Here is a 24,406-nt window from a genome sequence, read left to right as displayed (position 1 = left end):
AAGGTCATTTCCAGCCACCCCTGACCTGTGGATACATGGATTTAACCCTTTTTAACCTTCCCCCCACGTATACTGAAGTTGTGTGTCTATTACACAAAATCGTGGATAGTGAGTCCACAATTAATGAGGCTCTCCTGTATACGCTGATGGAGTTTAAGTTGTCAGTGACTGACCAAGAGAGATATCTTGGGGTCGTGGTGAACAGCTTGTTAGAAGTGTCAATACAATGTGCAGCAGCTGTGGAAAAGGCCAATTCTGTTCTTTTAATCATTAGCAAGGGGATTGAAAATAAAACTGCTAATAGCAGAATGCCGTTATACAAATCTATGGTGTAGCTACATTTGGAGTACTGTATGCAGTTCTGGTCACCATACCATAAAAAAGACATTATAGAATTGGAGAAGGTGCAGAAGGGGGCAACCGTGATTATCCAGGACCTAGAGCACCTTCCTAATGAGGGAAGGCTACAACATCTAAGGCTTCTTAGTTTAGAAAAAAGGCAACTGAGAGGTGACATGATAGAGGTCTCTAAAATTATGCATGATGTAGAGAGAGTGGACAGAGATTTTTCTCCTCCTTGCCTAGCACTAGAACCAGGGGTCATCCCATGAAACTGATTGCCAATAAATTCAGGACTGACAAAAGGAAGTACTTTTTCATACAATGCATAATAAATCTATGGAATTATCTGCCACAAGATGTGGTGATAGCCACCAGGCTGGATGGTATTAAGAAGGGCTTAGATAAATTCATGGAGGACAAGTCTATCAATGGCTACTAGTCTGAAGGCTATAGGCCATCTCCAGCCTAAGAGGCAAGATGCTTCTAAATGCTAAATTGCAGGGGAGCAACAACAGGATGGAGGGCATGCCCTCAGCTCTTGCCTGTGGGCTTCTTAGAGGCATCTGGTAGGCCACTGTGTGAAACAGGATGGTGGATTAGATAGGCCTTGGGCAGGGTTGTTCTTATGTTCTTAAAATAAATTGTTTATTAAATGAATTGTGATAATTCCTTCCTCAGGGCTTCCTTCTTAAAATAAGGTCATGCATCCCCCGATCAGCCATCTCAAACCAGTCAGCCATCTCAAAGTGAAGCAGTTAGAAACACAAGTGTTCATACATTTGATAAATTGTCTTCTTGCCTGAACAAATAAAAATAAATGTTAAAATGTTAAATTTTATTATTATTTGCTAATATATGCTGGTTAACATTGTGCACATATCTTTGGGCAAGACTTGAATCAATCTGTATTTCTATTTTCAGAGCAAAAGCCATGGGAAGAACAACTTTCTGTGGTGATCTTAATGTGCATATGTCTGTTGCTTTGGATCCTTTGGATCAAAATAATGTACAGGTTTTATCATTGCAAAATTTTTCCTGAAAATTATGCATTTACAGGTTCAGTGCCTGAAAAAAAGAGTCCGGGGGAAAGAGTGTTGGATGAGAACTGGAGAAAAACAGGTTCAAATCTCCCGCTCAGCCATGAAGCTTAAGGGTGACCTTGGGCCTAATCTGACTATCTCTTGGCCTAACCTACCTGTCTTGTGAGGATAAAATGTGGGTAGGATATGACCATGTTGTCTTGAGTTCCTTGGAGGAAGGGCAGGATGTAAATAATAATAAAAAGTGCCATCAGTGGTATGTTGCTCTTAGATAAGTTCTCCATTAAAAATAAATAAAGTGAGACTGGTTTGAAGTCCATTATGAAACACTCTGGTGGTTGAAAAGGAGTTGTTAGTACCTTGTGTTTCTTCAGAAACCCTAGTTTCATTCTACCTGTTCGGGATTGCTTCAAAACAGAAGGCTAAAACTTCTGGGGCCTGACAGATTTCAGCATTCTTGTTTTAGATTTGGGCAAATGTATATTTTAAGAACTTAAGCTATGATGATTGTTTGATATTGAGCATTTCACAAGAATTCTTTAGCTAGAGGAAGATAGAATTAAACTGAAAATTTTCCGATGTAAATTTGAAAGAGAATGTCAGGGTTTTTCCAAGGAGAAACATCAGAGAATTTTCTCAGATTGTTTCTTCACAACCTGCATGAGAAAATCCTCAATACCTGCATTTTTGTGGGTATATTAAAAAAAATTCAGGATAGTGTATGTGTATGTAAAATCTTTAAATTGATCCATTTATATAAATAGGCATTAGGAGAAGTAGAAAGCTTTGCTTGCATGTAGTGTTCTCTCTAACTGGCAGTTATACTTAACTAAGGAACTGAGTTTACTAACCTTAATTTCATTGAAGATATGAAGTGGAGGGTTAGCTTGTTCCTTACGCATTTCATCCTGAAATTGTTATGAAATTGGCATGAGATGACTTCTGGTGATGTGTTCCATCCTTTCGAGGTCCTCTGTTTGTCTCCTTACTGTGTACCACAATGGCATTTATTTCATTTTTTGTGGGTGATGGAATTATTCTGTGGTGGAGTTCCATCCGCTTTCCATCTAGAAAGCAACGCTCTGTCAAAAAGAGAAAACATAAGTGTGTGTGTGCGTGTGCACGCACAGACACTTCAGTTGCTGTTTTTCTTCCCTTTATTTTCAGCCCCCCTCTCTTCCCCTCACATGCAATACAGACATAGTTGACGAGGTGTCCATTCTCTTTTCCAAGGAAATGAAAAGGCATATTGTAAGCCCTAAAACTCAGTCTGGTTGTCAGCCAGAAAGTTCTCTAAAGGATAAAAGGGGGAGGGAGAGAGGAGAGAAGAGGACGGAGTACATTTTGCAATAGTTTTGCCTAGGTTCACTGCACATGGCTGAAGATGTAAAGGGGGTATTATGGCTCCAAAGCATGCAGGTGTCAGTAGGAAGGCAGTTTGTGTGTCTGGGAGGAATTAGGCAAAAAATTTAGACTATTTACTTAATCCTCTGGAACAGCCTTTTCTCTTTTCTGTTTTTCTTTTTGTGTTTAACAGACTGCTTTACAGGGGGCACGTGTGGTAATTAACACATGCAGCTGTAGGGCTTCAACCATATGGTTGAATTTCAAATGGCCATTGATCTGGGAAACTTGCTGCCACCCCCACTCTGCAACCTGAGGCCTTGAAGATGTGAGGGAGATTTTATAGAGAGCGTTTACTTGGGAGAGAGACTGTTGGACTGAAGGGAGTGTAGCTCAAAGGCACAGAGTGTTCTCTGAGGTGCCTTTAACTGCATTAACATACTGAAAACTCACATTAAACATTAGAGCATGGGTTTTGTTTTTGTTTTTTGAAAAAAGAGGTACAGTATTAATTATGGGCCCTGTCCTAATAAGCAAATCAGTTTTGCTTACGTACAAATAATGCCTCCTTCTCCCACCCTGCCATCTTACACCGCAGTTTTAAAAGAGAAAGGGGAAACCTGTATTACCTCACTCTGCATGCTCTCTTTCCATTGCTATGTGATGTGTAATCTTCATCCTTTGGCTTTTGAATAATGTCTTTGTGGTGTCTAGCACAGCTTCAAGAATGTCAACCAGTATTAGTTTGTCTCTCCTTCAGCAAGAGATGAAGTACTAAACTCTGAGGGTCAGAGCAAGCTGGACAATAGCTAGTCTGACCATGGGAAAAACCATTTGGTGCTCTATACAGGATAAGCTACACTTCTAAGGGCATATGCCTGGAAATGTCTCTGCCAGCAATTTTTAGCTAAACTGGAAGTTAGTTCAGGAGAAAGCCAGAACAGTGGCGGAACTCAGTGTGATGACATACCTTGGGTTGAGAAGATAGGGGAGAAGTAGCAGGGCTGTATTGACATCCCTGTATGATCTGAAAAAGAAGGCAAAAGTGCAGGCTCTGCTCCAGACCTCTGTGGTTTGCAGGGATCCATGGGTATTCTGAATGAGAAAATTCAGCTCAAACAAACAAACAGAACTCTCATTTGGGGCTAAACTAGAAGCGCAAGACACTTGCCTGAAGAAGAAGAAAACTTGTCTTACCTTCAAAGCAGGAACCTGCCCGTACAGCTTTGTAGCCTCTCTAGAGGTCCTAACTTTAGGAAGACTTTCTACTCTGGATGGTTATAGAAAATTTCCAATGTAACGATGTGGCTTTTTAACAGATTTAAATTTAGGTTTTGTTAACATTTAGTATCTGAAACAACACAATAAAGAATCCTCTCTCCCCATCAAATGGAAAGTAAAACCTTTATTATCCTTACTCTAGCATGCTGTTAGTTTGTATACAAGGAGAACGCTTTGTCCTAAAGCTTCATCATGTGTCTTGTATTTCTTTTTAGATTGTGAGTCCTTTTCATTACCAGGAACCATTTCCCTGCCCCTGGGTAAACCACTTAGAGCATTATTATTGGTTGAAAAGTGGTATTTAAACATTTTAAATAATAATAGTCAAACACATCTACTAGCATTTTGGAAAACACTTTGCTGGGGTAGAATAGGACCAGTTGCTGTCCCCCTGCTAAATATAAAGAGAATAACCACTTCTGGTTTTTTTGCCCAATTAGCAGGGACAATCACAATAGTACATGCACTATATGGGGAAATGTTCCCCTTGTAACAAAGGCACAATATAAAGGATCTGGCAGGGAGGGAACTGAATACCAAATACACACTTGTAATCATTGCTCATGCACAAAGGATATCTGCAATATGTCATGGAAGACAAACCCATTAAACACTATCCCATGCTGTTTCGGTTACATTGTTGCATATCTTTGAACTGTTTGGCAGTGTTGAATGCACAGAGATACTGCAAACCTCACAGCCTACACATGTATAACACAGTAATCCCTACACAGAATTATCTTCTATATGGGACTATGAGTATGACTAAGAGGGCCAGTGTGGTGTAGTGGTTAGAGTGCTGGACTAGGACCAGGGATACCAGAGTTCAAATCCCCATTCAGCCATGAAACTAGGTGAGTGACTCTGGGCCAGTCACTTCTCTCTCAGCCTAACCTACTTCACAGGGTTATTGTGAAAGAGAAACTCAAGTATGTAGTACACCACTCTGGGCTCCTTGAAGGAAGAGTGGAATATAAATGTAATAATAATAATATTAATAATAATAATAATATTTCTACTACAATGACTGTTTTTATGCTCCAGCTTCCACTACTACAACAACTATTTATATACTGCTTTTCAACAAAAGTTATCAAAGCAGTTTACATAGAAATAAATAAATAAGATGGTTCGCTATCTCCAAATGGCTCGCAATCTAACACACACACACACACACACACACACACCCCCAGCAACAGGGATGCTGTGCTGAGGTTGGATAGCACCAGTTGCTCTTTCCCTGCTAAGTATAAAAGAATCACCACTTGTAAAAGGTGCCTCTTTGCTCATTTAACAGGGCTTTATAGGAGTTTTGTAACCTTTGTACAAGTTAAGAGTACTTCAGGCAGCTTCTTTCTACACTGCTAGTTGCATGCTTTACTATTAAAGGAAGCAGAAAAGTTAGATACAAATGGACATGGTGTCTTGTGAAACAGGACTTCAACAGGCTTTCATTTGGACTAGGCTGCCCTGCTTATACCTTGTTTTTAACTGTCATTTTAATTAGAGAGGATCATCAGAAGGAATGGCACAGTGTACCCCAATTTTCAGATGTGTGTAGAACCAGTGTCCCTATCTGCTTCAGTAGGTAGAAATATGACATACTATCTCTTTTTCACTCTTTGTTGATTGTGTGTGTGTGTTCATGTGCGTGCACACATGCCTGCCTGGTTTTATAGGTATGGAAGCCCACAGTGGTTTTTGTATTAAGCTGCCTCACTTCTACAAAAACCTTTTGTGCCAATGCACCATTAGACCGTGCTAGAATAAGCAGCTCAAGGGATGTGCACGGAACCGAAGTGCATGGTGACTCAGAACAGTAATGCTGCCATCCCACGCTTCCGCTTTTGGAGAGAGCAGCAGCAGGGGAAGAGTGGTGGGGCAGGGGCTGGCAGGGAGGCAGTACCTTCCCTGCCTCTTAAGGGAGCCCCCCCCCCGCAGGCATTCGTACCAGCTTGGAAGCCGGTCCACGGAACTGGTTTGGTGCTCCAGAAAAGGAGAGCCGGCCCGGTTCCATGCACATCCCTAAGCAGCTCTACTTTGCAAGGCATACCCAGATGGATGATGACACTTGTAATGCTTTCTATGACCATTCAAAAACATGTGAGCATTAGATGTTGACCAAGGCTAATGGCAATATAAGACTTCTGTAATGTGTCTAACTAGCCAGGTATATTGTACATTGCTATGGGATCGTCAGCACTGACAACACATGACAATCTGTATAGATGTGGCCATTGGGTCACCATACTGCAAGATGGCATGATTAAGGTGGGTGGCAGGGGGTAGTAGAATGGAACTTGGTATGTCCTGCCTTGGATAGAAAACCCATACATTCAATTAAGTATTGTGCTTGTCCATGCCCTCTTGCCCCCAAAAGACATTTGAAGCAAGGTTATCTATGCCTAGCCTTAACTTGTCTTGCTCCTAAGTTATGAGCTGCCACAATTGCTGAAAGAGGGAGTTTGGGTCCCAGAGCCAGTATTGTTCCATCAAACTCTGAGACCAAACTCTGTGAGGGGAGAGGAAGGTTCAGCTTTTTTCTTTATGGACTCTTGTTTTCTGGAAATGAAAGGATCATCAGCAACTAATCTCACCATGGGTACTTTGTGCTCAGAAGTGTAGCACTGGCTAACTTAATCTCTTGGAGTCCTTGGATGTCTCATATGGGAGCACCCACTGGAGGACAGTAGTGTGCAATCATGTACCAGAAGGACAATATGACCAAGTGTTAGAAGCCAGGGAAAGAGAGAGAGATCTCTAACTTGCAACATGTCTGTCATGATGAGCAGTACCCCAGATGGTCACCTTGGCAGTATGTTTGTTTTTGTAAATTGAATTAGAAATATAATTTCTCTAAAACTAAATCAACTTGGAAATTAATAAACAATTTGCTTTAGTTCCCATGCTTAGACAGAAGAAACTGGAGAGGAGGAGGAGGAGGAAGAAAAAAGGCTATTGGACACCTTTGTTATTACTAGAATAATACTTATCCAACTATGTCTTTAGTGTCTGAAGAATGATTTGAGATGCTGTTCATAGTTGGAAGCTTTTAGACTTCAGTGGGATGTGGCTTGTACCCTTGGGGATTTAGAAAGGTGCTCTGTATCAGGATTTCGAGAGCCAAGGTTTTCAAAGCAATGCCATTTGTAAGAGCAACTTAGCAGCACTGGGTCTTTTTGACACATCCCTTTTAAATAACTGCTACCAGGAAGAGAGAGAGCTTTGTCTGTGATCAGAATAAACGCATTGTACACCCAGACAATTAACTCTTCAATATACTTGCCAGCCTCTCTAAAGCCACTATACTCCCTCTCTGTCTCTCAAGCCCTATTCAGACACTTAAGCGCACTATTTTTGTTTTGTTTATTATTCCAAAAAAAAAAAAAAGTCCTTCACAGGAATAGCTGGAGCGGATCAACATTGTCCTCACAATGGCATTTATCTCCAGCTGGCAGTGAATGTGTCAATCAGGAATCAAAAAGCCAAACAGAAGAGGCTTTGAATCATGTCATCAGGGGTCGAAGTGACTTCCAGCTGTCCATGCATGGAGCAGCAATTGTGCTCTCTGTTGCAATAGCACACTGGCTGTACTGGATCACAAAGTCTTGGGAGCAGGAGGGATTCCCCCCCCCCCCACTGCCGCCACAATTCTGATGCACCTGCAAGAGGCAGCTAATGTGTTCCAGAAAGTCAGTGGAAGTTCTCCTTTCTCCTTGGGAGATGATCATAGCATATTGTTGCCATTAGCACTGGCAGGATTTGTTAAATGTGTAAGGCACAGTTTATTTCAGAAGTTTGCAGTTCTCTCAGGATGGGAGCTCATGGTAGCCTTGCATGTTAAAGCTTTTAGATTCTAACCATATTTTTCATGTTTATAGTCTCTATCAGACTCTCCTCTCGTAGACTTAGAACAATGCAGGTCTGATTGTATGAGGCAGTTTTAATGATAAAGCAGAGCCTCCTTTAAAATTTCTTTATGACCAAACCCCTTTAAACCAGAATCTTCTCTGCCTCTTGGAGTCCCTGTTTAATTGGTTTTTAAAATTTATATCCAATATGAACATTGCAGAATAGCTTATAATAGTAATTCAGTGTCAAATAATAAAAACAATAGAATAAAAACCAAGTAAAACACAGAATAAAACAGAAAAAGCATTAAAATAATTTAGTCAGCATTTAAAAGATTTAAATGTCCTGGTAAAATAAAAAGTGGTTGTTGGGTGTTTGAAAATACATCTGATGTATGCCAGATGATCTTCCGGGGTGGGAGGAGTATGCCAGAAGCAGGGCACCATAACTTAAGAAGGCTCTCTTCCCTGGTTTTTACCTGCCTCAGTTCACTGTATCACCATTTTTAACTCCATGAAAAAATGATTGCATTCTTCTTCTTTTTTTAAAGAATCTTCTGCATGTTATCTTCCAGTAATCTGCACCATGTTGTTTCTGAGTTTGGAGAAAGAAGGTATTTCTGTTAAGGAATGAAAATGCATGTAATTTAAATCAGGTTGGTTCTGCAGCTCTTGCTTCCCCCAGCTTTGCAAACAAAAGGTTGACCACCATTTTACAGTGTGGTATTATGTCTAATTAAAAATTTGTGTCTTTTTACACAAGTTGGTAAACACTTTCTTTTAATATGACAAGTAATAATGGTTGAAACACAATTTATCTTTCTACACCAGTTATTCTGAAACTGTTTATTGGCAATGTACAAGTGAGCATAATGTGTTCTCCATTTATATCTATCTTCTTCTTCTTCTAAGGAGCTCGGGATGCTGTACATAGATGGTAATTAAAGGGAATGTTTTCTATAGGACAAGTGTGTGTGTGTGCACGCGCGCCTTCAAAACAGACTACAAATTATAGCACAATTGTTTCATACATACATACACGTGGGAAACTGCACGTTGCAGGATTGTACATATACAAATATGTAGTATACATGCTGAAGAATATGGTAGTTCAAGTAAAAAAGGGGGGGGGGCTGTTTTGCATAGTATGCCCAGATGTTTAAATGTGTTAAAGAATCTGCTGGAAAACTCAAATGCTCTGGCTTCATCAAATAAGTTTATTGTAAAAGTTGCCTCAGAATTATAAAATGTTGATTTATTTATTAGCCAGAAAACTTACTCTGAAGTTAGCATTTTATTTCTGTGAAGAAGCAGATAACACTGAAAGTGTGTGTGTGTGTGTGTGTGTGTGTGTGTGTGTGTGTGTGTGTGTGTGATGTGTGTTCAGTGAAATGAGTGTTGAATTTTATGGGGCAGCATAAAATAAAGAGAAGTGTCAAATATTGGACATGTGCTCTAGTTGTTTATTTGCTTGAAGTGACTATTGATGATCCTTGTTTAGAGACTACTAATAAACACTTCAGACTGAACAATAGATAAATTATTTAATCTGTGAAATGTTATTCCATTTATATACCACCTTTCTGCCTTGACCAAGGCACCTAATGTTGGGAATTCTCTCTGGTAGGAGAAACCCTTTTCATTATAGCAGAGTGCACAGAGGCACAACACAGCGGAATTTAGTTAGGCATGTCTGTATGCTGAGAGTAAAGTAACTTGGAGTCATTTCATAGTTTCAAATCAATAACTCCATTCTAGATAGGAAAGTGAGGAGTAAGGATCTCTAATCTATCTATCTAGCTGGATGCAGATGGGTTCTGCATCTCTGCACACATGAGAGGAGCTTGCATGTTGCAAGGTAGAAGGAACAGGAAGAGAAAGGAGAGAGGGGAAGGAAGTGGCTGGAAGGAAGGAAGGGTCCCTGAGAGTAGCAATCTACATTCCAAAGGGATAGTGTCAGAGCAGTAGAGAAGGGATTACCTATGTCTTGACCCTCTAGCCCTTTGACTCACTAGTCTGTCCTCCACTGTCTTTGAGACAAGAGACAGTGCAAAGTCCTTCACTTCCAACACCTAAGGTGGTTTACGATATTAAAGATAAACAACAAATATTTATATACTGCTTTTCAACAAAAGTTTCCAAAGCAGTTTACATATAATAAATAAATAAACATGTTACAGAAGGTTTAAAAAATAGTATTGTCTGCTCAGGCCATGGATGGTCTTTTCAGAAGATGAGGACAAAAGCTCCATGGCATGGGTACTGCCTTTCTAGCCTTCCCCTCTGGACACCAGGTCTATTGGAGCTGGTTTCTATAGGAGCTGACAGCAAGAGCTCTCTGGCCTGAGTGCCTTTTCTGCCTTTCCATCAGGGCACATAGGTCTTGCAGTTAGGGATGTGCACGGAACCGGTTCAGAGGCCTTTTATGGGCCTCCGAACCAGTTTGAACGACCAGCTGTTTGGCCAGTTCAGAGGTGGGGGTCATACCTTTAAAGGCGGGGGAGGGTGCCCTTATCCCTCCCGCCCTGTTTCCCCTGCTGGCACTCCATTTAAAAGGTGTCTGTTGGGGCGGTAGCATACCGCTCTGCTGCCCTGGTGTCGTCCTCAGCTGGAAGTATCTGGTGCACCTTCAGACCTCCACCCCCCACCCCCGGTTTCATGCACATCCTTACTTGCAGTACCCCTGGGAAGTGGTGGGGGGAGAGGAGGGCTGCCGAACAATCCTCACTGGCCAGTGCTGGTCTCTGCAGGAGCTGATGGCAGGAGCTTTCTGACCTGGGCGCCTCTTGTGCCTTTTCTTCAGGGCACACCATAGGTGAGTTAACAGTTGAGCCCGAATCTCAAACCAGTGGTAGTATTTACACTACATAAGTCATTTAAACAAATCTTTCCAAAGGTTTTTTTTAATCTTTAAAAAGACCTATAGATGTCAACCAATTGAACACCTTTAATGTGATTAATTGTCAAATGACTGATTTTTCCCCCTGTCTGAAATAGTTGAGAACCTTGGAAGAATAGAAACGCAATAGCATTCATTAACTCTCAAACCTATGCTTCACAATTTTGAAAACAATAAAATTGGCTTTTTACTCTAATAACAAACTAAAGCTAGTTGAGTTCAACAGGATTTAAATGCATCTCCCTACTCATTCATATATATTCTGTTTTCCTAGTGAATATATTATATATTTTGAGAGTTTGTTTTTAATGTGGTGATTCTCTTTATTTAGCAGGGGGAGATTAACTGGCCCTATCCACCCCCAGCACAGTACCTCCAGTGACTGTTGCTGGTGTCGATCTTATGTTTCTTTTTAGATTGTGAACCCTTTGAGGACATGGATCCATTTTATTTATTTATTTTCTATGTAAACCACTTTGGAAAACTTTGTTGAAAAGCGGTATATAAATGTTGTTTTTGTGCGAAATGAAGTCATACTTCCCAGTTACCTACAGACGCCAAATTTCGCATACACAATCTTGCCACTGAAGTTAGCTGAATGCACTACTTTTTACACCAGAATATGCTGTGGGGGAAGGTTTAAATAATTTAAATACAAATGATATTTTTTAGTTTTTTAGAAGAAATTCTTAGTGTAATCAGCAGATTTTAACTGTTCTCGACAGATTTTTAACACTCAATCAGATCAATAATTCAAAAACCAACATCATGCCCAAGAGAGGCAGATCTTTCAAACAGATCTTTCTCAGATTCAAATTTACCATATATAGTAATCATTCAGTTACATGAATAATGTTTGAAATTGAAATCCTACATATGTCACTGTTCTTTTACTTACTTTTTGTAAGCACATTAATGAAAAATCCTATTACATATATTTAATTTCTTGAACTTTTCCTGTCAGTTTAATCTATGCAAAATGACTTTGCCCTATTCAGTGATGGGCCTCATATAATAGTTGGTTTATAATTAAGGGTTACCAACATATATTGAGATTGGGGTTTCCCCCCACCCCAACAATTGGAAAATCTTAATTTTAGCTTAATAGTTACATCATACAAACTGATTGCATCCTAAACGTAAAAGTTGTGCCATTGAGTCGGTTTCGACTCCTGGCGACTACAGAGCCACATGGTTTTCTTTGGAGGAGGGGTTTACCATAGCCGTTTCCCGCAGAGTATGAGATGATACCTTTCAGTATCTTCCTATATTAGTGCTGCCCAATAATGGTGTTTCCCATAATCTAGCAGGGATTCAAACCAGCAAGCTCTTGCTCCCTAGGCAAGGTGCTTCTCTGCTGTGCCATTGGGTAGCATTATAGTCCTGTAAAATGTTGCCTCAGACATCCATCACCAATCTGACATGTTAAAAGATACAGTATATATCTTTTAGCATATATTTATTCTCTTTCCTTCCTGTTTCTCTATATGGGGAATTTTTTTATTTTTTTTTTGAATGAAACATGGATGTCGTTTTTCCTGTGTTTGGAAATATAGCTGCTAAGATTACTCCATGTGGAAATTCAGTGCTGGTAGTAACCTGTTTATGAAAATTGGATGGGATTTCTGTCAAAAGACGCATATCCCTTCATCATGTTATAGTTTATAATTGAGAATTTATTTTTCATTGTGTTGAGGCATGAAGACCCAGAATATGTGACAAGGTATTTAAAGCCACAATATGTAGTAAATCTCCCCACTTTAACACTGGCTTCATGTTTATACAACCCACCTAAGCAGCAAACAAAGCTTCTATGATTTCCCTACTCCCACCCCCTTAACATTTCATTTTTTCAGCACATAATACCAGCAGAGGAGGGCAAAGCTGGTAAACTTGCATGCATATCTGAAGTTATGAAGATCCCAATTTTTGTGACTAGGAAGTCTCACAACAATGAGCCAATCGGGCTTTAAAGGTCTAGGCATCCATGGACTTGAGGAGATGATTCCACAATCAAAGCACGACGCTGCATACGTTTGCTTCATTCTATGGCCAAATTTCAACACTGATTATTTTTCTTCTCTGAATGTTTTGAATTTTACTTGGTTCAAGCCATTATGAGAACTGTTCTACTGTTATCTGTGAATAGGGATAATTTTTGAGTAAGGGAGGGTAATAACACATTTCTGTTACCATTGTGTTGGAGATTTGCCAATGTAAATATTACAAATCATATACCATAGGAAGGATCAATTTCTTTGTAACAAATTGTAATGCCAGATTCCATGCTGATAAGTTGAAAAGATAAGGTCTTTCAAACAAAAACATTGGGAAAATACTTGAAAGGCCTATCACTTTGCAAATAGATATTCTTGGGCCTTGTGCTGAAGCTTCCACGAATTCAGCTATAGGCATAGTGAGGTATGACTGGCCCTGTGGATGCAGCAGCACATTCTGAGATTGTGATTCATTGCATCCCCTCAAACTTTCAACGTGGGTGGTATCGCATGTTGGTGTGATCATAATAGTAGTCGTCAGATTGAGAAAGTATGTAACTAGTAACTACCATATTATGTGAGATGAGCACAACTGATCTTACAGATGGATCATTCCTGCCCGACTAAATGCTCTACCTACAGCGGTCCTATTTGGAAGATTCGCAGGCACGTCAAGTGTATCTAGAGTGTGTCCATGTGGATCTGGCCATATTGAAACAACCGCTCATGTCCTGTTGTATTGCGATTATTATAGAGAAGTAAGATGTAAATTAATAGCCCAGCTTCTGAATAATTTCCCTGGTCATCAAGATGAATTTTATTTAAATTACTTGCTTACCAATCCAAATTCTGATGTTGTATATACGGTGGCTAAATTTTGCTTTATAATATGTCAAATGCGGACTCACATGGTGTAATGAACTTTTATTGCTGTTTTTATCCTATTTTATTTGTTTGTTTGTTTGTTTGTTTTTATCTTATTGAACTGGTCTATGACTGAAATAAATAAATTGATTGATTGATTGGATCATTCCTCGTACACCACATATATCAGTAAGGCATCAGGTAAGGGAGAATGTTCTTTGGGTTTAGTCAATGTAATGAAAAGGAAAAGTGGCCAAGATTTCCTAATTACAAAATTAATTTTCTTGAAATCTCTGGTATGCTGTTAAACTTCAAGCAAACTCCATAAAGTATTTTATGTTCCAGTTTGTGTGTGTATATGTGATAACTTCTTTCTTATGGGCTTGGCCGGGCTGCATAAAAATCCCAATCATTCAAAAGTACTGGAGAGTAGATAGTATTTACCTCAATAATGGTAGTTTCTTTTCGATTCTTTTTAACTCTCAATTCAGATGATGGTTCAAAACCAACTCCCACCATGGAGACTCAGCCTGTGTTTGATGGAGAAGGTAAGAACCTCAGAAACCTTTTTTGTGTAATGTGTGGACAAAATATCTTCCTATCCTCTAAGAACCCCTTTATCACCACACTTTACAAAATCTTCATTTGCAGTCAGTTCAGCTGTTCCAATGACTGCTTTGTTTCTGCACTGTGCTGACGGGACTGTTGAACTGGTCTTTAAAATATTTGGCTTTAATTTTGTTACATGACTTATAGTATGGATCAGGGCGTTGCATGTCAGAAGTATGGGATGACCACTTTGCTGCACAGCAAAGCAGAAATACGCATTGAGCTTGCTGCACAGCTGGGATCTATTAGTTGCATCAATTGACCCCAAGTCTCAAATTGTGGTAGACAGAGTTTGGAAGAAAAGCTACGAACAGCAAGTGATAGATACGAAACAGAGAATTTTCTTTGTCTGAATGCCAACTCCTTTTCTTACCCTTTCTGTCTTGCCTATACCTCTTATACATCACGTCCTCATTCAGTCTCTTTGTGTGTATGTGTGTTGATTCATTGTTCTGCATGCAGATTATCAAATTATTTTACCATAATGAACAAAATTACACAGTATGCCCCTTTTAAAAGTAACTTAAAATTCCGCTTATCTTTAGTCAGCCTGGTTTGTTATCCTCTTTTTATTGTTGGCAGTGGGGGGAAGAAATTGTCAGTAAGGTTTTTCTTTCCAGTTTTACAAACTTACTTGGGACTGCTGTTCACATGTTTGGCCTTTGTTTCATCCAAGCCTTGTTTCTTCTGAGCTGCATGGCTCATGAATTATGCCGCCTTCTCTCTTGCTGTATCTATCCTTTACAGATAAATTAGAAATATTTATGCTTACTACTACCACAAGATGTAGGCTTGGAATTCAGTTCTTTAAAACTGCCTTAAGATCTGCAGATAAGTGACAACCAAAGAGAACCCACTTCTTTTCTTCTTCTTTTTAGTATTGCTTTAATATATACATGATGGTTGAGAATTTCAATGTTGCTAAAGTGATTTTAAGGTAAACAGTTTTGTAGAAATATGCTGTTCTTAAGTCAACCCATGGATTCAAATTTAATAAACAGAACTGCTGAACTAGACTAGTTCTGCAGTTGTTTAGATCTGTGCTACCATTATTATCTGCAGCTTTGAAAATCAGGTCCTTGTTTTCTCAAACTCAAACACCTACCAAACCCCAAGGTGCCTTGCATTCGCATAAATTCTTGAAAGACTGAGCCTGAGTGATTTGCTCTGGGACCCACAGATTGGAGTATTGAAGTTGGGAAATGAACCTAAATTACCTGATTTCTGGTTTTGATAATATTTTGTCCCTTTTCTCTAAATGTTTTTCTTTTCATTGTGCAAACTACAATTTCAAAGAGGTTGTTAGCAAAAGATCTTAACATTTCATCGAAGAAAAAATTGCTTTTGTATCTTCCTCTAAAAAACATAAAGCAAGGGTTCAGTTCCTTTGCGCATCTTGGATCATAGTTACTGTTCTTTGTGCATTTTGTGTTAAATCTATTATATATTTTGAAGAATTCAATTGATTGATTATTTTTGGGTGTGTTTGTGCAAAATAAAGTCATGCGTCCTGATGACCTACAGGAAAATTTGATGATACCAAATTTTGCATCCATAATCTTGCCACTGAAATTAGCTGAATGCACTTCTTTTTACATCAGGATATCCTGGGGGAAAGGTTTAAATATATTTTTGTGTGTTTTCAGAAGAAATTCTGAATATAATCAGCAGACTTTAACTATTTTCCTCAACAGATTTTTAACATCCAATAATCAAATCACTAACTCAAAAACAACCTTGTGCCCAAAAGAAACAGAAGATCTTTGTCAGATTCAAATTTACTATCATTCAAATTTATCATATATGGTAATTATCCAATAAATGAATGTTTGAAGTTGAAAACCAACATATGTTGGAACTGAACATTCCATACCATCACAGCAGTTCAGCCAATCTCAGAGGCTTTGCAGCCACAAGTGCAATACAATACAGACTTGTTAAAAGCTTGCAACATGATCATATGCATGTTTACTTGGAAGTATGCCCCACCTGAGTTCAGTGAGATTGGTTTGGGGACTGCAGCTCAATGCAAGAGCTTCTGCTTGGCATATAGAAGGCCCCAGCTTCAATCCCTGGCACCTCAAGGAATGGCTGGGAAATACTTCTTCCTGAAACACTGGAGTGCTGCTGACAGTCACTGTAGACAATACTGAGCTGGAAGAACCATAGTCTAACTTGGATAAAAACCCTTATAGGCAGTTTCTTACATATGTTGTCTACTAGAAGTAGTTTAGGATCACAGCCTTTTATTTTATTTTATTTTTAATCTTACTGTAAGCCATTGTAGGCATTCTTCAGATGGAAAGCAGGCTAAAAATTCCCAATTAAATAAATATGAACAGAACTCATCTCCTGAAAGCTTGAACTTCATAAAGGAGCTGCAGACATATTATTCCAGAACCAAATGACACCCTGCTCCTTGAAAGCCATGATCTCAAACCACACAACTTAATTATTAGAGACACCATGTGAGCCAGCGTGGTGTAGTGGTTGGAGTGCTGGACTAGGACTGGGGAGACCCGAGTTTGAATCCCCATTCAGCCATGATACTTGCTGGGTGACTCTGGGCCAGTCACTTCTCTCTCAGCCTAACCTACTTCAGAGGGTTGTTGTGAGGAGAAACTTAAAGTATGTAGTATACCGTTCTAGGCTCCTTGGAGAAAGAGTGGGATATAAAAATGTTTTTAAAAACCCATTAACTGTTCTTTTACTTCCCTTTTGCAAGCATATTAATAAAAATTCTATTACATATATTAAATTCTCTCGTGGTGTAATCCACCCAAAACGACTTTGCCCAGTCAGTGATGGACTTCACCTACCAGCTGTCTATATTTCTGTTCTGATATACAGACCCTTATAACTTTATTTCAAACACTCTGTTATCGCATTAATTTTGCTTTCAGTTGCAATTCACCTGTAAGTTGCACTGATATTTCAGCCAGCTTGATCTCTTTGGAAGATGAATTGATCCCAAATTGCTTTGTGGAATCTCTGCACATTTTCAACTTAATTAAATTAAGGCAGCTTCCTATGTTCTTAAATGTAAAACAAATCCTTGTGATAGAGGTTCTGTGTATGTCGTCATGGTGATCACTATATTCTTAAAATATCCCTTTTTTGATAAGCTAGAGATAAGTTGAGTTCACAAAGATCAGGGCCACGATGCAAAGGGTTGCATGGTGAGCTCAATGTACAGAGACTAGCGTCTGAGTGCTGTTCCTTAACGCAGTCCCTGCTCTAGGATTCACCACCCCCAAACCTGGTGACTGCTGCTGGGAAAGGATAGATTTTCTTTTGCACATGCACAAGTTCCTGCTAAAGAGGGTCTTTAGAGTGTGGTTCACACTTTATATTTGCTTTTCTGCAAGTTCAGGAGTCAGCAGTGTTCGGCAGTTGTTGAAAGTCCCAGGTGCTCAGAGGGACCCACTGCCAATCTCTGAAGTGCCCACAGCTCACCTTTGTGTGGTGATGGAGCACACTGTGTTGTGCCCAAATGTGACCCAGAGACATCACATCCTCTAGTCTAGGCACTTCCCCATCCCTGACCATCCACAAAAAGGGCTTTCTTCCAGAGCCTGGGAGAAAGCTTCCACTTGAGGATGGGATGGCCAGGAGAAGGTGGCATAGGACGGGGTGCATGGAGGGCACTTTGTCAGGGACCTCCTCAGACCTGTAGCCAGCCCCGTCAGGAATTTATGAGTTAGCTGTCCTTCAGGATCTCTTGTTACTTTGACATCAGTTCATTTTGCATATGGTTCTCTGTCTTTTTCTGAAGTTGATGTGAAAGGGGAACATATTCTTTTTTCAGCATTTTTCTGCTCTTGGCTTTTATTATCTGGCTAATTAACAAGTAGTAATTTATTGCCCCCTGATCCTTAGTCATTGGAATCCTAACTTTGGGGAGATTTTAGTATGCTTATAGGGCTTCCAGACACACATTGGTGAGGGTAAATGTGTGTCTAGAACCTCATGGGGAGGAAACGGCTGGGGGTTGGCAAGTTGTAAAACCGCCAGCAGGCAGGAGGACTGAACTACCCCAGGCCACATCTCCCCTCCACTTTAAATCACTCTCTCCTAAAGCTACTTTTCCTCAGATGAACATAGTCCCAATGCAGGGGATATTGTTGCCTTGTCATGCCTGCCTTGTCACTAAAGGACACGCCGATGCATTCCCAGCAAGCACATCGTTTAATCAGAATTGTCTCTCTACATGCACTGAAAAAACTTTTTTGATCAGGGTTTTGCAGCTCATTTAGAGGGATGATTCCAGTGTTCATTTGAACTGGCCTCTTGTGGAAGCAGACTGTGGATTTGATTACACACATTTATCTGTAAAAGGTAGTTAGGACCTAACTTTGTATGTTCTTACAGTGCCTCAAGCTGTATCTTATTGCAGTGTCTTAAAAAGGGGCTACCCTACCCTGTGTAACAATCTCTGACTCAGCCTTGTGCACATCTTTTTTTGTAAGGAGCCCCCACAATGTGGAAGCAAAATGGTCCCGAAGAACATCTCCATGAGTATTGCCAGCCTCTTAACCTGTTGGCCCTCTGTGCTCCAGAGGTGCTCACCTGCTATTACACCCGAATCGGACTAAGGGCTCCAAGGTGTAATCTATTTACTTGATTTATCAATCAAGTATGTAAACTAAAGTTTGGAGCCCTTAGCTGGAAGAAAACTGTATTTGTTTTTGTGTGGCCTGTTGATAGAAAATAAAAAATATTAAAGATAGCAGTTCCTGCTAATGATAGCCACGACCTACAGTGTCACATGCATTGTTTTGCTTATGCATTTCCCCCTTCAATTTTGGCTCCTCCCTTGTTGTAGCACCTTACCAAAAATTTCCCCTAGAGAGACTCCCCTTTGGACATGAAGGGCTACCATTGAAAGCTAGCTTTTTCCTCCCATTTGGATTCCAGCCAATGAATAGTAGCTTTTCTTAACTTACAATTTATCTCATGCTTCTTCCAAAAAAGCCACACACACCCTCAAAGCCAATGTACCTTTTTGAGGGTCTGCTAATCTGCACATTTGTTCATATTTAATCAGCGTTAACTGCTTTAAAAAGACCCCCCCAAAAAGGGTTAAAGTCCCATGAGAGACATAATACATGGGAATATACATATTCTAAGTATATAAGTATTTGTATTACTCATAGTAGAATGGGAAGAGGAAGGAGGAGACAGCAAAATTCACATGGAGAGATAATTACAAGATCAAGCAGCAAGTACAGGTGAAACTCGGAAAATTAGAATATCGTGCAAAAGTCCATTAATTTCAGTAATGCAAATTAAAAGGTGAAACTGATATATGAGACAGACGCATTACATGCAAAGCGAGATAAGTCAAGCCTTAATTTGTTATAATTGTGATGATCATGGCGTACAGCTCATGAAAACCCCAAATCCACAATCTCAGAATATTAGAATATTACATGGAACCAAGAAGACGCCATGATCATCACAATTATAACAAATTAAGGCTTGACTTATCTCGCTTTGCATGTAATGCGTCTGTCTCATATATCAGTTTCACCTTTTAATTTGCATTACTGAAATTAATGGACTTTTGCACGATATTCTAATTTTCCGAGTTTCACCTGTATAAGCTAAAAGGAACTCTCAATAAAATATCAGCGTTCTAAGAGTTAGATGGAACTATGCGGGGGCAAAAACCTTCACTATGTTTAGGAGAAATGCCACTCTTTTTCATAAACTAAATTCATAACATGTATTATTTTAAAGACACCTGTCTTTCTCTTTCAGAAATCACAGCTCCCACCCTTTGGATTAAACACTTGGTCATAAAAGATTCCAAATTGAACAGCTCCAGTATGAAAAATTCAGGTAATGCTTGCTCTTTGAAATGTTTAGCTCTTTGAAAAAAGGAATTATTCCACTTTTCAGCAAAACCATTTACAAAGCAGTTTATGCAGGAAAAGGAACAAGAAGATGGTTCCCTGACCCAGTGGGGCTCACAGTCTGAAAAGAAACACAATTCCAGCAACAGCCACTGAGAGAGGTGCTATACTGAGCTGAAAAAAGAGAGTTGCTCTCCCCCTGCTGAATATGAGGGCCACCACTTTGAGAGGTACCTCTTTGTCCAGTTAACAGGAATGAGGTTTATTAGGCCAGGTGATCTTAATTCCTCCCCTGCCCCCATCATTTGTATATCTTGTTGCAGTTATTCTTTTGTTCATAAATAATTGCACAAAATCCAGAGCCACTGCTGGGTAAACCCCCTCAACTGATGAGAGCTTTCACTTTCTTTTCATAGAGTTTTCTTCCTTTCATTAATAATTTGGGTGGTGACTTAATGGTCTGGCTTTGTGTATGGAGATGCTTTTCTAAAGTATTTTAAAAAGGCAGCCAGTATAAATGTGATGGCTTATAGTAAAATCTCATTCATTATCAGAAGTCATGTTTAATCTCTCCAAAGTCTTAAGAGTTCACTCCTGACTCTGCTAGTTTTGCAATCCTTGCTTCTAGGAGAAACTCCCAATTTCAAATAAATGAATCCCAAATAAAATCTGCACCCTCCTTCCTCAGTCAAAAATAACCAAAGGCTTCTGAGCATCATGGATATTTTATGTGCAAAAATTAGATTAAATCTTGCTGGAGAAGAAGATCCAAAATTGATGTTAAAGTAGTTACTTAACAGTTGTAATGAGCTGTAAATGAGTGCTAATATGATGTTCCTATAAGGCAAATATTGCTAGTCCCAAAATTTTGGACTATTTCATCCTATTCAATTTCTCTGTATGATCATGTATATAGAGATGGAGTCTCATGAAAACAATCCTGCTTTAGCTTCAGCAGCCTAGCTTTTAAATTTATTTATTTATTTATTATTCGATTTCTATACCACTTTTCATTAAAATAATCTTAAAGTGGTGTACAATATAATTAACAATGCACAATTAAAATACAAAAAGTACAGATATTAAATATAAAAATAATAGATCTATTAAAAAGTTTTTAAAAACCTCTATAAAACAGTAACACAGAGAAACACAAAGCAGTCGCAATAAAAACTGTACTCTCATATAAAAGCCTGGGTGAAGAATCCTTTGTGCAGGGTTATAGTCAATGGCCATAGTAGAAGACTCAAAACAAAAATTTTATTTTTATTTATCCCTTTTCTTTATCACTTTAAAAAAAGTTGGGTTGTCAGCTATATTACATCTTGTAGATGCTACATATTCAGCTGTAAAGCTCTATTCACATGGGCTTCATTAATCCTCACATTGTCTGGATTCATTTTAATCATTCTATAGACACTGAAAATTAGTAGACATATTTGGAAAAAAAGGTAACATGCTTTTGGAAGGATTGCCTTTGTTGCTTACTGGATTTTGTCACGTTACATATCTGTTTGAGAGACTGTAATCAGTTTGGTAGCTTTTAAGTCAACTTTTGCTTTTTGAACTTGATTTGTCCCTATTGTTTCTGAGTTAAAAGCTCCTAAATTAAGTATATGTAGGTTTTTATGTGTGTTTTGCTAATCTTTTGATGCAGTTTAATAAAATCTGATGACCCCAACCCCTGGTTGGGTTTACCCATCCACCCCACAGTTGGGCTGTCACACTCTCTGGAAAGGGAAAAAACCAAGCTGGGTCTTCCTGTATCCCACAATGCATTGCATGAGCAGTGAAGAGGCAGCCTTCAATACTGCAGTAGCTCTGCTCTGCTTGACCCTGCTAGCCACAAAACTCTTTCCTAAACATAGTCACCAGCTCCTGGGAACAGTTTAGAACATGCCAACAGCATGGACAACTAAAACAAAAAGGTAAGACACTTCTGTTTCTGTCCTACCTCACCTTTAACCTGGGTAATGGATCTGGGCTACCCAGGTTTGAAACTGTTGGGTCAGGAGGACTTCCAATGCCCCCAGATGGCCACAGATTCCTGTGTTATACCCCTCCTACCCAGGAACCTTAGTCATGAGAACAGGCACATAGTCTTCTGCTTCTCTTGGGATTGTGCTCCATACCCAGAAGATCATTCTTGGGCAAATTTGAGAAACTGTAATATTAATTGTAACTGGTTAAAAGAAAAAATACAGTTTTTTAGCAAAGTCAGTCCACTGACCGATTGTGTATTCTGCACATTTATTTAACATATTTATATACTGCCTGATATGTGTGTTTCTAGGTGGTGTACACAGTTTAAAACCTAAAACAAAGTAAAAACAATAAAACAATTTCACAGAATAAAAAAAGTTAAAACAATTTCATAGGATAAAAACAATTAAACAGTTTTAAATTAGTTTCAATTAAAAGCCTAAGAAAACAGGTGTGTCTTGAGGGTCTTCCTAAAAGCATCTGGAGATGGAGATGCTCTTATTTTGACAGGGAGCATATTCCAGTGCCCTGGGGCAGCCACAGAGAAGGCTCAGTCCGGAGTTGCCACAAAATGATCTGGTGGCAACCATAACCGGACCTTTCCAGGTGATCTCAGTGGGGTTAATGACTAGGGATATGCACAGAACCATGGAGACATGGTCTGGCAGTAGGGGGAGTGTGTATTTAAGGGTGGGTGGGGTAGTACTTACCCCCCCATCGCTCTTCCCCCTCCGGTGCTGGATTTTCCTAAAACATTCTTGGGGTGGCAGAGTTCCTCCGTGCCACCCCTGCCCCCATCGTTGTCTTCAAAGTTAACAAGCAGAAAAAGCTGGCGCCACGCATGCGCACTTGGTGGCGCGCGTGCCTGTTGTTGCCACTGGCGCATGCGCGCCACATACATCATTGTGACGTATGCGGTGTGCGTAACTTTGAAGACAACGACGGGGGCAGGGGTGGCAGGGAGGAACTCTGCCGCCCCAAGAACGTTTTAGGAAAGTCCAGCGCCGGAGGGGGAAGGGGGGGGAAATACTACCCCCTCGCTTAAAGATACACTCCCCCCCGCCGGACCGGCCGAATTCTGGACCGGTCCAGAGGCCTTTTGTATGGCCCCGGACCAGTCCATGCACATTCCTATTAATGACAAAGGGGATATTAACATGACCGCGTGCTTGCGTGCGTGGGTGGGTGGGTGGGTGGGAGCAGGGTTCAACCTACCTTTCCCTTCGGTGCTTCGGTGTTGGGTTTAGCACTGCAGCACCATCAGGGTCCACGTGGATCCCAGCGGTTCTCAAGGGCAGCCAAGGCCAGGCTTGGCTGCTTAATCCTGGACTTGGCTACTCATGAGAATAGCCTCTATGAAGTATATGAAACATATCCCCTTTGCTCAAGTATATTCTGCTCTTTTTCACATCATGTCACCAGAACCGTGATTCAAAGGGGCATGCACACTTCTATGCTCACACTTGACTTTTGTTTACAGAGTTTTGTATTCAGAAGCTGCCTCAAGAATAGTTTAACAGGAAAGGTGGGGGGGGGGGGAATACCATGTAAGCTTTAGATATAATTTCACTATATAATTGGTAGTTCTACATCTCCCAAATTTCTTTAAAAGTTGGCAGTGTACAGCAAAAAACAACTTGGGAGATCTGGTGTTTTGTTTTGTTTCTTTAAAATGGAGATGTATGTATGCCTGTTTGGATTGCAGCCCATATCTAGAAAGATTTTTTTCAGTTATCAACGGTTATAAATCAGGCACCGAAATCTTAATGGTTCTCAGTTCTTGCATGTATTTTCTTCTCAGTGGCCATCCTCTTTCTTATTTAGGGAAATCTGAAGAGTCTATCTCATGGTTCCAGAAGATGAGTAGCACAGGGAGGAGTGAGAGTGTGGGGTTTGATCTAAGCAGCCTAAGTGTAGCATTCATGGATAATGGAAGTTGCAAGCAGCAAAATTTCCTGGTAGCTTCTACTGGTCAGCCAGTGGCTTATGGTGACGGAAGTTGCTCTTGTCTTGGAGCCGGTCAGAGACTGTGGCCCCGGGCCTGTACTTGTTCACACAGTAGCAGGGATGATGATGATGATTTTTACATTTCTATCCCGCTCTTCCTCCAAGGAGCCCAGAGCGGTGTACTACATACTTGAGTTTCTCTTTCACAACAACCCTGTGACGTAGGTTAGGCTGAGAGAGAAGTGACTGGCCTAGAGTCACCCAGCTAGTTTCATGGCTGAATGGGGATTTGAACTCAGGTCTCTCCGGTCCTAGTCCAGCACTTGAACCACTACACCACGCTGGCTCTCATGGATGCTTCTTGGGTGGGTAATCTGGGGAGCTGGATGAG

The 24,406-nt window shown here is 40.0% G+C and overlaps 1 protein-coding gene across 6 annotated transcripts in view; it reads left to right on the top strand.

Moving 5' to 3' along the window:
* The window catches only part of SMOC1 (SPARC related modular calcium binding 1), a 136,706-nt gene that overhangs the window by 60,358 nt on the left and 51,942 nt on the right, over positions 1-24,406 (top strand). For 2 of the 6 annotated variants that reach the window (XM_053257328.1, XM_053257291.1), the window contains exons 6-9: positions 5,515-5,595; positions 8,410-8,472; positions 14,110-14,166; positions 19,991-20,071. In XM_053257328.1, coding sequence (XP_053113303.1) covers positions 5,515-5,595; positions 8,410-8,472; positions 14,110-14,166; positions 19,991-20,071 — 282 coding nt within the window. Of the gene's footprint in view, positions 1-5,514; positions 5,596-8,409; positions 8,473-14,076; positions 14,167-19,990; positions 20,072-24,406 lie in introns of all 6 variants that reach the window. The other 4 variants (XM_053257337.1, XM_053257318.1, XM_053257308.1 and 1 more) reach the window with 3 other exon arrangements.

Source organism: Hemicordylus capensis, chromosome 1 (genome assembly GCF_027244095.1).
Source record: "Hemicordylus capensis ecotype Gifberg chromosome 1, rHemCap1.1.pri, whole genome shotgun sequence".
NCBI lineage: Eukaryota > Metazoa > Chordata > Lepidosauria > Squamata > Cordylidae > Hemicordylus > Hemicordylus capensis.
The sequence above is the reverse complement of the archived record's forward strand: the minus strand, read 5'-3'. Positions and strand labels throughout refer to the sequence as shown.